The sequence below is a fragment of the Puma concolor genome, chromosome B2, assembly GCF_028749965.1.
Source record: "Puma concolor isolate L17-30 chromosome B2, mPumCon1.1.hap2, whole genome shotgun sequence".
NCBI classification, from domain to species: domain Eukaryota; kingdom Metazoa; phylum Chordata; class Mammalia; order Carnivora; family Felidae; genus Puma; species Puma concolor.
In genome coordinates this window covers 101,105,815-101,118,482 of record NC_141671.1, presented here as the reverse complement: position 1 = coordinate 101,118,482, position 12,668 = coordinate 101,105,815, and the positions used below count along the sequence as shown (strand labels likewise).

Sequence of the window (12,668 nt, the reverse complement as noted above, 5' to 3'; positions counted from 1 at the left end):
AACGTTTATTTATTTTTGGGACAGAGAGAGACAGAGCATGAACGGGGGAGGGGCAGAGAGAGAGGGAGACACAGAATCGGAAACAGGCTCCAGGCTCTGAGCCATCAGCCCAGAGCCTGACGCGGGGCTCGAACTCACGGACCGCGAGATCGTGACCTGGCTGAAGTCGGACGCTTAACCGACTGCGCCACCCAGGCGCCCCTGCATGTTGCTTTATATATAAAAAGAGGAGGTATTGTTGACTCCCAAGAATGGAATTTTGCCCCATTAGGGGTGCTATCATTCCTGTTGATAATATATGTTTTGGACAAAATCTTGGCATTTCACGCAATGTTATTTAATAAAAATTAATAATTTATAACATATTTTTAATCTATTTAGTGTCATTTATGCTTTGAAAAACCCAGAACAGACCATGAAACTCCTGGGAAACACGATTGTCTTACTTCTTCCAACCCTGATGCCTTCAACGGTCACAGTTAGAAACCTTTCCTGTATCTGCTTTTATTTATTTTTAGCAGCTTTGTTGAGCTATAATTCACATACCATACAATTCACTCTTGTAAGGCATACAATTCAGTGGGGTTTTTTTTGTCGCTACAGTCAAATTTAGAACATTTTCATGACCCCAGAGAGAAAGCCCTACACCCAGTAGCAGTCGTTTGCAAATTCAGCTGAAGCATTTCCTGCTTTTCACCCCCTCCTCGTAGGCAACCACTAGTCTACTTTCTCTCTATGAATTTGCCTATTGTGGACATTTCATGTAAATGGAAGCACACAACATGTGGCCTTTTGTAACTGGCTTTTTTTCACTTAGCATAATGGTTTCAAGGTTCATCCATGTTGTAATAGGTATCAGTACCTCATATCTTTTTATGGCTGAATAATATTCCATTGTATGGCTACACCTCATTTTATTTGCTCATCAGTTGATAGACATTTAGGTTGTTTCCACTTTTTGGCTACTGGGAATAATCGTGCAACGAACATGCACATGCAGGTTTTTCGGTAGACATTAGTTTTCGCTTCTTTTGGGAATATGCCACTTCATATTCCCACCAGCAATGTATGAGTGTTCTCATTTCTCCACATTGTTGCCGACATTTGTAATTATTGGTCTTTTTGATTGTAGCTACCCTAGTGGATGTGAAGAGGTGTCTCATTGTGATTTTGATTTGTTTCTCCATGTTGGTGAATGGTCATGAGCATGTCTTCATGTGTTTGCGCTAGGACATTTTGATTCCTGGGGAACATAAAGGACGCTTACCTTAACACTCTTGGGAATATTTTTAAAAGAATAACCAAGACCTGAAACAGTACCACATCCATGCCTTCTACCCTTCAGTAGCATTAAAGGGCATGCAGTTGCTAGCACTGTAGCTGGTCCAAAGGACACCTTTATATGACTTGGGAAGAGGCACCCCCTCAAGAACCCCTACCCCACCTGCTAGAAAATCATCATTATGGTGACTATGATGTGAATGGTACCATCTAGAATTGTTGGGTGCACAACTCACACAACCACACTGAGGAATCTTGATTGTTGCTCTCTGAGCATCAGAAGAGGGGGGTCAAGATGGTTACTGTTATTCTGTGACCTGTGGAAATTTAGTCCTATAATTCTCCCCGTTCCTATTTCTTCAACAAATCTCTCAGATTTGATGCCCTTTCTGTGCTGAAGAGCTTGTCTCCATCTCAAACCCTAGGCTTAACATGTGCAGAATAATACTCATAAGCATTAGTTATATAATTTTCTCTCTCCCCCGTGTAGAGATAGGTTATAGTCTTCATGAATGCTTATACATTTGAATACACCTATTAACTGCTTACCTATTTCAGAAATGGGTTGTAGCAGGAATTTCCAGTTGTCCTCCGATATCCATTCTTTCCTTTTTCCTTTGGTAACAGAACTCCTGAGTTTAGCAGGGCACCTGGCCACCTTGCTGAAGACTGCATACCCTAGCCTTCCTTGAAGCTGCAAGTGGCCGTATGACTAGCTTTGAGCAATGAGATATGAGCACATGTGATGTGTGCAACTTCTCAGCCATACCCTAAGAGGAAAAGACATGACCTTCATTCCCCTTTTACTTCTCCTGATGGCTTGAAGGCAGACGTGGTGGCAGGGAATGGAACAACTGTCTTAGATCATGAGATAGAAGCCTCTGATCTACATGTCTTGCTTCATGGAATACACATAAGTAGAACATTCCTGTAAAGTAGGATTTTCTACAGTGAATTCTCTTTCTAGATAAATAAGAGCAGCAAATGATTTCCTTACAGACTAAATACATTTTTGCTGTAAGTAATATTTTTGTTTTGGTTACTTCATAATTTTACTATATTTATTTGTTCAGAAATCTCTCTTCATTACTACTTGTGAACTTCAGATCAAGGGTTATGACTAATTTGTCTCTGGTGTCTAGTATAGTGCCTTAAACATATTAAAGTGCTTTATCAGTATTTGTTTATATACATGAAGAAGACAGCGAAACATAGCCTACCCCATGCCATGCTAGTTACTGTGTACTATGTATTCTAGGAATTCCAGACCCTATAATTTTCTAGTTTTCTCTCACTTGGGGCAGCATTTTATAGATTTGCTGTCTCTTTACTCAGCACTTGGGATTCAGAGAGAAGCAAAAATGTTATGCTGTATGTTAACCAATTGGAATTGAAATAAAAACTTGAAACGAAAAAAATAAAAGCAAGAGTGACACAGTTCTCTTCCTTATGGAGCTTTACCCTCCAGGAACTGGCGATTTCGTAGATCCCCGAGATCACAAATATTCCTTCCAGGGTTCTGTGTCCTGTGCTCATTCACAGTGAGGTGCAATATAAGGAGCACATTTACCTGGATTGGATTTGACTCCTGGTTTTCCTACTTTGGGCCAGGTGGCGCCACACCTATGTATATTACATTTGCCTTTCCTGTCGCTTTTTACACGTACCACAAACTTGGCTAATTTAAACTAAGCTTGAGGAAGTACCATTTTGAATAAATGGAAGTAAGAATTATAGACATTGATTAAATTAATGCAGCTTATTACTTTCCAGTATAGTACACTTGTGTATTAAGTGTATTTTATTTACTAAAAGTAATATAAGTTGACCCCCAAATTACAAATTTCAGTAGTTTCATTTTGTTTAGTGCCTACAAAATAGTTCTTCACTATTTGATGATTAACTTAAATATGTATGTGTGTACTTATGATATCTGTAATAAAGAACACTTGTACATATCTAGAGAATTTCTGGAAAGATACACAAAGATTACTAACTGTGATTATCTCTGGAAATTAGTGGCCAAAATTTCTAGGGGCAGAAAACTTCCTTTTTATTTTATCTATTTCCTTGAACTCTTCCTATGTGTCTTTGTTATTTTTTCATTACAAAATTTCTTGTTTAAATTGAAAACATCAATATGTAATAAAGTGCCTTACTAAAAAAGTTAGTTACAGAACCGTATGTGGTTAATTTAATCCCTAAAAGTTTTTGAAGTCTTAATTAAAATACATGTTTTAGAGTAGAGAATGTTTCCTTGAAACTAATATTTTGAAAATTCACTTAGAAAGAAATTATTCAAATTTCTCTACTCTTGAAAGCTTACATATAAATTGTATTTAGTGAGTACTTTGTTGACATAGTGTTCTCCTAGGAAAGCTACAGTATTGCCATTTTCCATCGGATGACCCATAGTAACACTGGTTTCCTCATCTCAGTTTCAACATATTCAGTTAAGTGAAAAATCTCTTGGGGCAGGTGAATGTGGCAACATTCTGACAGATATAGAAGGAAATCTGTCTACTAAAAAAATGCTTTGTAGTTTTTGCTCAACTCTTGGATTTATATTTCATGGCAGGTTTATATGTTAGCTGTTGCTGTGTAACAAATCACTCTAAAATTCAGTAGCTTAAAACCATTATTTATTCTTGCTTGTATGTCTACAAATCAGCGGGCTTCCATTGACGGAGGCTGGGCTCAGCTGGGAGACTTTATTTCAAGGTGTGGTGGCTAAGGGAAGTTCTCCTTTTCATAGAAATTTGGCAACTTGGCTGGGGTATCACTGCCCCTCATGTTTCTTATTTTCCTGAGCCTGGCAAGTTATCTAGGGTATGTTTTCATCATGAGGATGGTATGAGGATGTCCACGAGAGTGGACAGAAGTACTTAAAGCCTCGGCTTGGGACTGGCATACTGTCACTTCCTTCCACAAAGTAAATCACCTAATCAAGCCAGACAATCAAGGGGCAAGAAAGGATGCTCTGCTCATGATGAGCACAGCATGGCAGTAGTGTGGATGAAGGGGGACAGAATTAGAGCCAGTCAGTCAGTCAGTCTGCCGTCTGAGTTGAGTAGGTTCAGTAGGAGGTGAAAATTAGGAAACAGAATTTCTCAGGTAAAAGGAGTGATATAGTTTTGAAGGGTGCTACATCTTCTAGCCACAAGGGAGACAGAATTGTAGCTGAGGGATAGCAGAGGGTTGACATGCCATGCGTCCAGTGAGGGCAAAAGCAATGTAGTAGGAGTGAAGGGAAAGAACAAGGCAAATAAGAGTAGTAAGAATGTCTAGGTGGAGGGAGGATCTCTGTACTGAAGGCTTATTTTCATTGCCTAATACCAGGTAAATAATTGTTAGCCAATGAGCTTGTACATGTCCAAAGTACGAAATGTCTGCGATACTGGAGTCTAAGAGAATGAAGCATTTCTGCCCTGGGTTCAGGTTTGGCCAATGTCTTATAGATACCCTTTGAGATTTTGGTATCTTAAACCATATCTAATTATAGTATTTTGAGCAAAGAAGCCATAAGCACCATTAAAAAAAAATCGTCTTTCATTTAATCTCATGTTTTTCATCCAAGCTGATGCTTTAATCAAAGTGATGAATATTACTCCACCAAATAAGGAATATGTCTGAGTAAATTAAAAATGTGTAAGTATATGAATGTTTCACATGACGTGCTACAAAGTGGATACTTAAGTACAATTCATAATTTCTTCCTCCTGTTGATGTGAATTTAGGTGAGGTGTCTCTTCTACTTCTTGGGTACTAGATCCAGTAGAACCACACATATTTGCCTCTTCTTTAGTTGTACTATTTTAAAATGCATTTCCACTTCTAAGACAACGGATATTGTCTTTAAGTCAGGCTGCATGCATCATGGCCATTAGAATGGAGACAAATTACCTCATTAGTACACTGCACCTCTCCCTAAGGGAACCGATCCTGGCGCTTCTATTTTTGATGTATTCTGAGAAAAGCTCTTAAGATTACTGGATAGACTTGTTTCATTGCTACTATGGTTTACATCTTAAAAAAATTAATTTGCTATGTCTCTACATGTTTGAACATGTGATTCTCTGGTCTGCATTTAGCAGATAATTTCTCTGCTTGCTTTTTATCCAGAAGCTTTTAGCTATAATGCTTTTTGTGATGGAAGCAGATTTATTGAATGTGTACAGTTAGCCATGTGTTAAAACAGGAGAAAGCTTGATATGAATAAGAAAATTGTCCTTAGAATTGTCATTTTATCAATCTAGCACTTTTGCTTCATTATATTTGTGTTGTTATTGATTTCCACGCTCTTTCTTTATAGGCTGGGGAATGATGATACCCAATTTGAGGTTAGCATGGCCAACAATGGATGTGAAGTACATCGTTTTGATCCTAGTGTTAAATCAGCTCATATTCTGGAGAGTCCGCGCCTTTGGTATCACCGCTTGTCCATTGACTGGCGGGACCCCCATCCAGCTGTTGCTGCCCCCAAACTGCACAGCAACACCAGGAAACTGGGAACCATTTTGAATGAATTTGGGCATCACAAGGTGAGATTTTTTTCATTTGATCTTATAATTAAGTAAAGTGAACAAACTCGTAAACTTTAAAAAATGCAAACCAAGAATTGGATAGTTGAGGATCTAGTTTCAGTTTTACTGATGTTCACCCACCATTATTTATAGCATCAGCTCTGCAGACATGAAGTTTTGGCAAGGACAGAGATCTTAAGTTGATTTGTAGATTGTAGTCGCTGTTGAGTAGTGCTAGGGTTTTGGCCAAGACTGGGCAAGGAGCTAAGAAACCTACTTCTGGCGTAGGTTCAAGAGTCCCATTTTCATTTGGCAATTGATTTAAAGTGTTCAGACAGAGCAAACTACTTATGTCGGCCTCAAATACAAAAAGTAATCAGAGCCAGGTTTTTGTTTGATAAGAGATTGCTCATGTATCCTGTTTCTCACTGTTTTAACAACTATTTTGGGTTTCTAGGCTCTTAAAGACCAGAAAAAAATGTATATCTTTGATTAAAATGAACTTTGTAAAATTGAATGGACATTATGTGTGTTGCAACTGATATAATTGTGTCAAAAGTATGTCAAATCCCTACAAGTATTTTATTGTGAATGGATAGCAAGAGGAAACTCAATCTTTGAACTGTGTTCCTGGAAAGCAATTTTTTAGTGTAGACCTGAGCCAATTGCATTCTGTAGGCAAATACTAGATAAGTCTCCTGAGTGTGCTTGGCTTGCGTTTGTTTGCTAACCTGCCTGGGCTCGGCCTACTTTGCCTTCATGTTCTCAGCCAGAGATGGCATGTGATTTGGAACATGCCAAAATGGGTGCCTCTGAAAACCAATGTACATGGAACTTAATTTTAAACTTGAGTTGGCTCCTTGATCTTTAACAAAAGGGCTTTTCCTCTGCGTTGTTCTTTTTCTTCTCCGCTCCCTCTTGCTCCACTTCCTCCTCCTCCTTCTTAAAACACACACACACACACACACACACAAACAACTTCCCTTTAATTGGACAGCTGGAGCTTCTTCAAGAACGATTTCAAAGAATTTGCTGCTCTTTTGACATGTGATTAACTGTTGATTTGTATTTTGCTCTGCCATGGACGGTCACTAGCATTTAATAATTAGGAGCCTAAATGAAACATATATAGGATGGGGGGGGGGGGTAAAAATCTCTAAACAGAAACTGATGTGAGAGCATTGTTCAGCACTTCATTTTCTTTTTGCTACCTGTTACCTTCAAAGACCTGTTTTTTGGCAGCTGAAAATTACAGGCTTGAATCTCTAATGTGTCAGCTCTCGGATATTCAAAGAGCTAACTACAGCTTCTTTGTGCTCATTTGGGACTCTTGTTGCTCTACCATGATGTTCTGTACACCTTGGCCCTGTCTACCCTCACTCTTTAAAGACTGAATAGAGACTGCTTTTTTCGCTAATATAGTAGCAAACGATTTGGTAAATGTGAGGATAAAATAGGGCTTTGAAAAATGACATGTGGATATAATTTATCTAAGCCACGTTTCCTACGAAAAGTGTGTTTTCAGATACCCAGGTATGCACCCGCATTGTGTTTGTTTAACTGCCTAGGAGCTGCAGTGGGCAAACCTTTATGCTGCTGATGAAGCATACAGTCTTTTACACTGCTCCTAAGACAGCGGAAATATATATAGTGGTACCTAAAAAGGTTAAATGTTCCAAAGGATTTTTTATATTCCTAAGGCTACTTATTTTTTTTAAAAATTAACATTAAAGCATTATTAAATTAAAAATATTCTGATAAGTACTTATTTAAAAACATTAAAAATTTTTTAATTTTTTTTTATTTTTGAGAGAGCAAGAGAGACAGAGTCTGAGCTGGGGAGGGGTGGGGAGAGAGGGAGACACAGAATCGGAAGCAGGCTCCAGGCTCTGAGCTGTCAGCACAGAGCCAGACGCAGGGCTCAAACTCATGCACTGCGAGATCATGACCTGAGCCGAAGTCGGATTCTCAATTGGCTAAGCCACCCAGCCACCACTATTTAAAACATTTTAAAACTAAAAATGGTTAAGATGGTAAGTTTTATGTTATGTTTTGTGTATTTTACCACAATAAAAAAATTGGGAAAAAAAAACCCATAAAAGTGATCTGACTCAGAATTGCCAGGTATATATTTGCTGCTTTAAAAATTCCTTATTGAGGAATTGAAAAGATACTGATACACTTTCATAGGTGTGTGTGTGTGTGTGTGTGTGTGTGTGTGTGTGTGTGTGTATTTGAATGCTTTAAAACAAAGCAAGAAAAATGAAACCCACTGGTGACTGATTGCTTCCATTAGAAACATGCCTCTAAAAGCTATGCGGTGTCAGATAAAAGGAAACTGCATTTCTGGCCTGCAGCAAGCAAAGTCTGTTTTCATTTTTCTGCATGTGTACAGACACTGGTCAATAGGATGTGGCTCTGGCAGGAAAGCAAATAGAAAACACACACACACACACACACACACACACACACACACACACACACTAAAATATGTGCATGAGCCTTGCCTTCTTCACTCATTTTTTTCTGCAAGTGATTTTAGAAACCAGAGGGTTTTGGGTTGTTTTGTTTTCACTTCACGATGCTAAACTATTTTACATAGTTTGGCGATGTTCTCCGTGTTAAGCTGTGATTTTTCCTCTTCTCTTTATCCATACCTAGACTCCAGCCCCTCAGGCAAAAAGGAAAGGCAATCCCCTGCCATGGTGACAGAAAGATGCATGTGGCTTTTGCACTGCTTTAAAAACCCTTTGGTAATTTTAATTTCAAACTATAAATCAAAGCCCTTTTGAAGCATCAGGTGAGAGCAGCAGCAGCAGCAAAACCATGTGAACCATAAGCCATAACAGCACCTGGATCCAGTATTATTAACGATGAACTGTTTTCTCCTTGCTGATGTACTTGTTGCTGTAACTATGCATAAGAATTTTTCCAGGATGGGACTAGAAATATCGAATCTGAAATTTCTGCTCATATTAATTGTACTGTGTGCTTTTTCCCTAAAGTCTCTATGACACAGAGCATCCTAAATGATCCAGGCTGATGAAAGAGAAGTTACTACTTTCAGTCTTAGCCATGCTGATGATAATATGAATAACAGGACTGCCTTAGACTTTGACTCTGGAAGCTCAGTAATTTACATTTGAGGCGCCGGTTCTCGCGGTGGTGATTTTTGGCGATGGGCAAGTCATTTAACCACTCTGGTGCTCATTTTGATCGCGAGTGTAATCGCAATGACACTACCTGGATGGATTGTTTTTGAGAAGTACATCAGAGAAGACAGCACGATTGAAAAATGATGATTTAAATTCAAAGGATTTTTAAAAACAACTTCAGTAAGTTTTTACAAAACTCTATAGAAAACATTTCTGTTTTCTTTCTTTGTTTTCAGGGAAAATATGTCAGATTTCCCTGGAAGTTGCTAACTGCACCTAATTCCACTCAAGAGTTTTTAATGAAAGCTCTGGGTGACACTGAAGGGCAATTGGTTCTTCAGACGTGGTGGTAGAGAACTGTTTCTGTCTGCTGCCCTGGGGCGCTGAACAGCTTTGCTGGCGATTGTGTAGAAAGAAAACACTGTACTGTAGATAAATTAAATAAGCTGCTGAGAATTAATACAGAGCAGAAGTGGAGCATGGGGCCTTGGGCTGCGGGTCGGAGGGACCGATGCCTGCTCAGTGCGGGTGCGGGCGCGGGTCCTCCCCTGGTGGGTGGGGCCGCTGTCTTGGGCTGAGTGGCCGCAGGTACCCTCACTGGAGGGGGCGGGGCCTGCTTCCCGGCCCTCCACCTCCTACCCCTCCGGCTCCCCAGGGATCATGAGAAGTCAGCTCTGTTGTGTGATCCCCGCTGTGCTGGGGCGAACCCGGACTTTGAAATTGAACTACAGAAAGATTCCCTTTTCTTTTGCTTATCGAATCGGCAAATATAAACAAGATGTTGATACTGGCCTAGAGTGGAATGCGTCTTGGGAATAATACTCCTGCTTTAATGCTGGCAATGGAAAAGGATAGATTCAGGAAGAAGATTCGGCTCCACGTGTATATTATGTCACTTTTCATTCCCAGAAATTTTCTTTACCTGAAATTCTATTTTGTCTGCTATTAGTTCTGCCGTGCCAGTTTTTTTGTTTTGTTTTGTTTTTTGATAACTATTTATGTGAAATGTCATTCCACATTCCTGTCTTTTTCAATACAGTTTTAGTTTATGTCGTGTTCTCTCTCTCTCTCTCTCTCTCTCTCTCTCTCTCTCATAATTTTCTCTTTTTGGTTTGTGTTTGGCGTGGGGGAGGGGTGCATCTTCCCTTTAGGGAAGAAGGAAGAAGGCGCGTCACCTTTCTTAGAATTATCTGGAGAAATAATATCCGTGGAACTCACGAGTAAACTGGCTTAGTTATGTTTTCTGAAGCATACTAAAAATACCTAACAAACACAAGAGTTTGAAGTACTTACTTGTACTGACCCAAATCCTATTCCATGCCATTCTCGCTCATATTTACTGTGTATGTGAATCATCTGGGGATCTAACTAAAATGCAGATGTTAATTCCGAATTCTGGGGTGGGACCCAAGATTCTGCATTCCTAGCAAGCTACCTGGCCCTGCTGAGGCTGCTGGTTGGGGACCATACAGTGACTAGCAAGGCCTGTTGGCAGAGGATATTTACTAGCGGTTGATTTCCCCCCTCCCGGAAGCCCAGCCCTGGGCCACTTTGTGTTCTGATGCCCTCCACTCTCAGCCCGAGTCTCTGCCAAGGGTGGCATGAGGCACAGATGCTGTGCTGTGCTCCAGATCATTTTCCCGTTCCCGTGCCAGCCTATGCACCACATGTCTGTATTGGACTTGCTGTTTTCTTGGAACAAATTTGTTTTTCGCAGGAGGGAAGCTCTTCTGTAAAACTGTCTCATCGGGTGCCCGGGTGGCTCAGTCTGGTGAGCGTCCAACTCTTGATTTTGGCGCAGGTCACGATCTTGGAGCTCCTGGGATGGAGCCCTTCGTCAGGCTCTGCGCTTGGGATTCCCTCTCTCTTGCTCTCTGCCCCTCCCCCATTCCCTCTCTCTCTCTCTCTCTCTCTCTCTCTCTCTCTCTCAAAATAAACATTAAAAATAAAAGTCTCCTAGTGGTCTCCCACACCAGTTCAAGGCCCAGACGGGCCCGAGTTCTAAATGACTAATGGTTAAGCCTCCAGCTGGACCCCTGCATCTCAGATGTGTGTTCCTCACTAAGCAGTATATGGCTTAAGAGTGGGACTCCTGTGGGATCCCATTCCAACCATCTGGTGAAGTGCTCAGGAAATCTATGATACTTGATCTGACTTTCTACCTAGTACCTTCCTAAATAAGATGCAGAGTATCAAAGTTTGAATGCTTTGTCTTTTCACACAGCCTACTGCAGCATTAATAAGCAGCAGTTAGAGCATCCAGAGGCCTTAGCCACCGATGTTTCAGAAGAACATTTGGGTGGGAAACGCCACGGAAACAAGATATACTATGGTAAAGGTAGAAGTCCAGGTGATTCTTTTAGGGCCTGGTGCAATCTTCTGTTTAGACGTGTTGATACTCCTTTTTCAAAGAGAGGTGTGTATCTTTCTGGGTATTCGAAGGCAACTTCGTCTTGCAGAATTGCTATTTAACCATGACAAGGCTATGTGTCTGTGAAATAAGCCAGTAGCAATTTAGGAGTAATGAGTCAGTTACATTCCTGAATTGCAATTTGTAATGCAGACACATCTTTCTGTCTCCATCAACCTGTAGTGGTCCCAAAGGATGAGCCATCGTGAGCACGTGGGTTGAGAACTTCGGCACTCGATATGCAGGAAGTGAGTGTCGGCTTTTTACCCTTTTCACTCATCTATAATGGTGAGATTTGCTGTGAGGCAAATTTCCGGGCCCTTAGTGATTTTCAAACCATTCCGTATTTAGCTAGCATATAGATTATAAAGCCTGTTTTGAAGAATGAGCTAGGTACATGTGGATTTATCCCTGGTTTGTTTTTTCTTTGATGTGTTTTCCTTGGGCAGAAGCCATGACTGGCAAGGTTGCGTGTGAACCGTGCTCTGGAATCCAGAGACCCACTCCCACCTGTACAACTGAGTGGTTCTCAGATCTCAGTGTTAGAATTGGGAATACTGGAAAACAAACCAAAAATAACAGCACAAGCAAATAATCTGATCACCCAGGGACCTTGATTAAACTGTCGAACCCAGAGCCAACCTTAGAGATTCTCAGCTGGTATGGCATGGAGCCAGAGAACCTGCATTTTTGACGGGGGGGTGGGGGGGGTGGTTAAATCAGGTGGTTTATTAAAGTTAATGCTACACCTGGTTTAGTTCTTAAAACTGTGGTTTACCGACATGGCTTGCATCATAGTTCTGTTGGATAGGGCTGGTCTAGAATTCTAGCTCCAGCTCTGCTTCTAAGGAAGCTTCTCCTAAGGAAGCTACTCCTGAGTAGGAGAGACGCAGGGTCACATGGAGTTCAGTGGGTTACTTGACTTCCGGGGTCTTTGCAGAGTTTCCTTGTCTTGTCTGGCCTTTTGAGATTCATCCATGTTGTGGATGTCAGTATTTTTATTCCTTTTATTGCCAAGTAGTGTTCGAGAACCTGCATTTTTTTTTTAATTTTTTTTTCAACGTTTATTTATTTTTGGGACAGAGAGAGACAGAGCATGAACGGGGGAGGGGCAGAGAGAGAGGGAGACACAGAATCGGAAACAGGCTCCAGGCTCTGAGCCATCAGCCCAGAGCCTGACGCGGGGCTCGAACTCACGGACCGCGAGATCGTGACCTGGCTGAAGTCGGACGCTTAACCGACTGCGCCACCCAGGTGCCCCGAACCTGCATTTTTAACCAACCCCCACCTAACTCTGAC

At 40.9% G+C, this 12,668-nt stretch overlaps 1 protein-coding gene across 3 annotated transcripts in view; it reads left to right on the top strand.

Annotated features, from left to right (window-relative positions):
* METTL24 (methyltransferase like 24) overlaps positions 1 to 12,668 on the top strand; it is a 177,968-nt gene that overhangs the window by 43,691 nt on the left and 121,609 nt on the right. For all 3 annotated transcript variants that reach the window (XM_086707576.1, XM_025925950.2, XM_086707577.1), the window contains one exon: positions 5,594 to 5,822. In XM_086707576.1, coding sequence (XP_086563702.1) covers positions 5,594 to 5,822 — 229 coding nt within the window. The remainder of the gene's footprint in view (positions 1 to 5,593; positions 5,823 to 12,668) is intronic.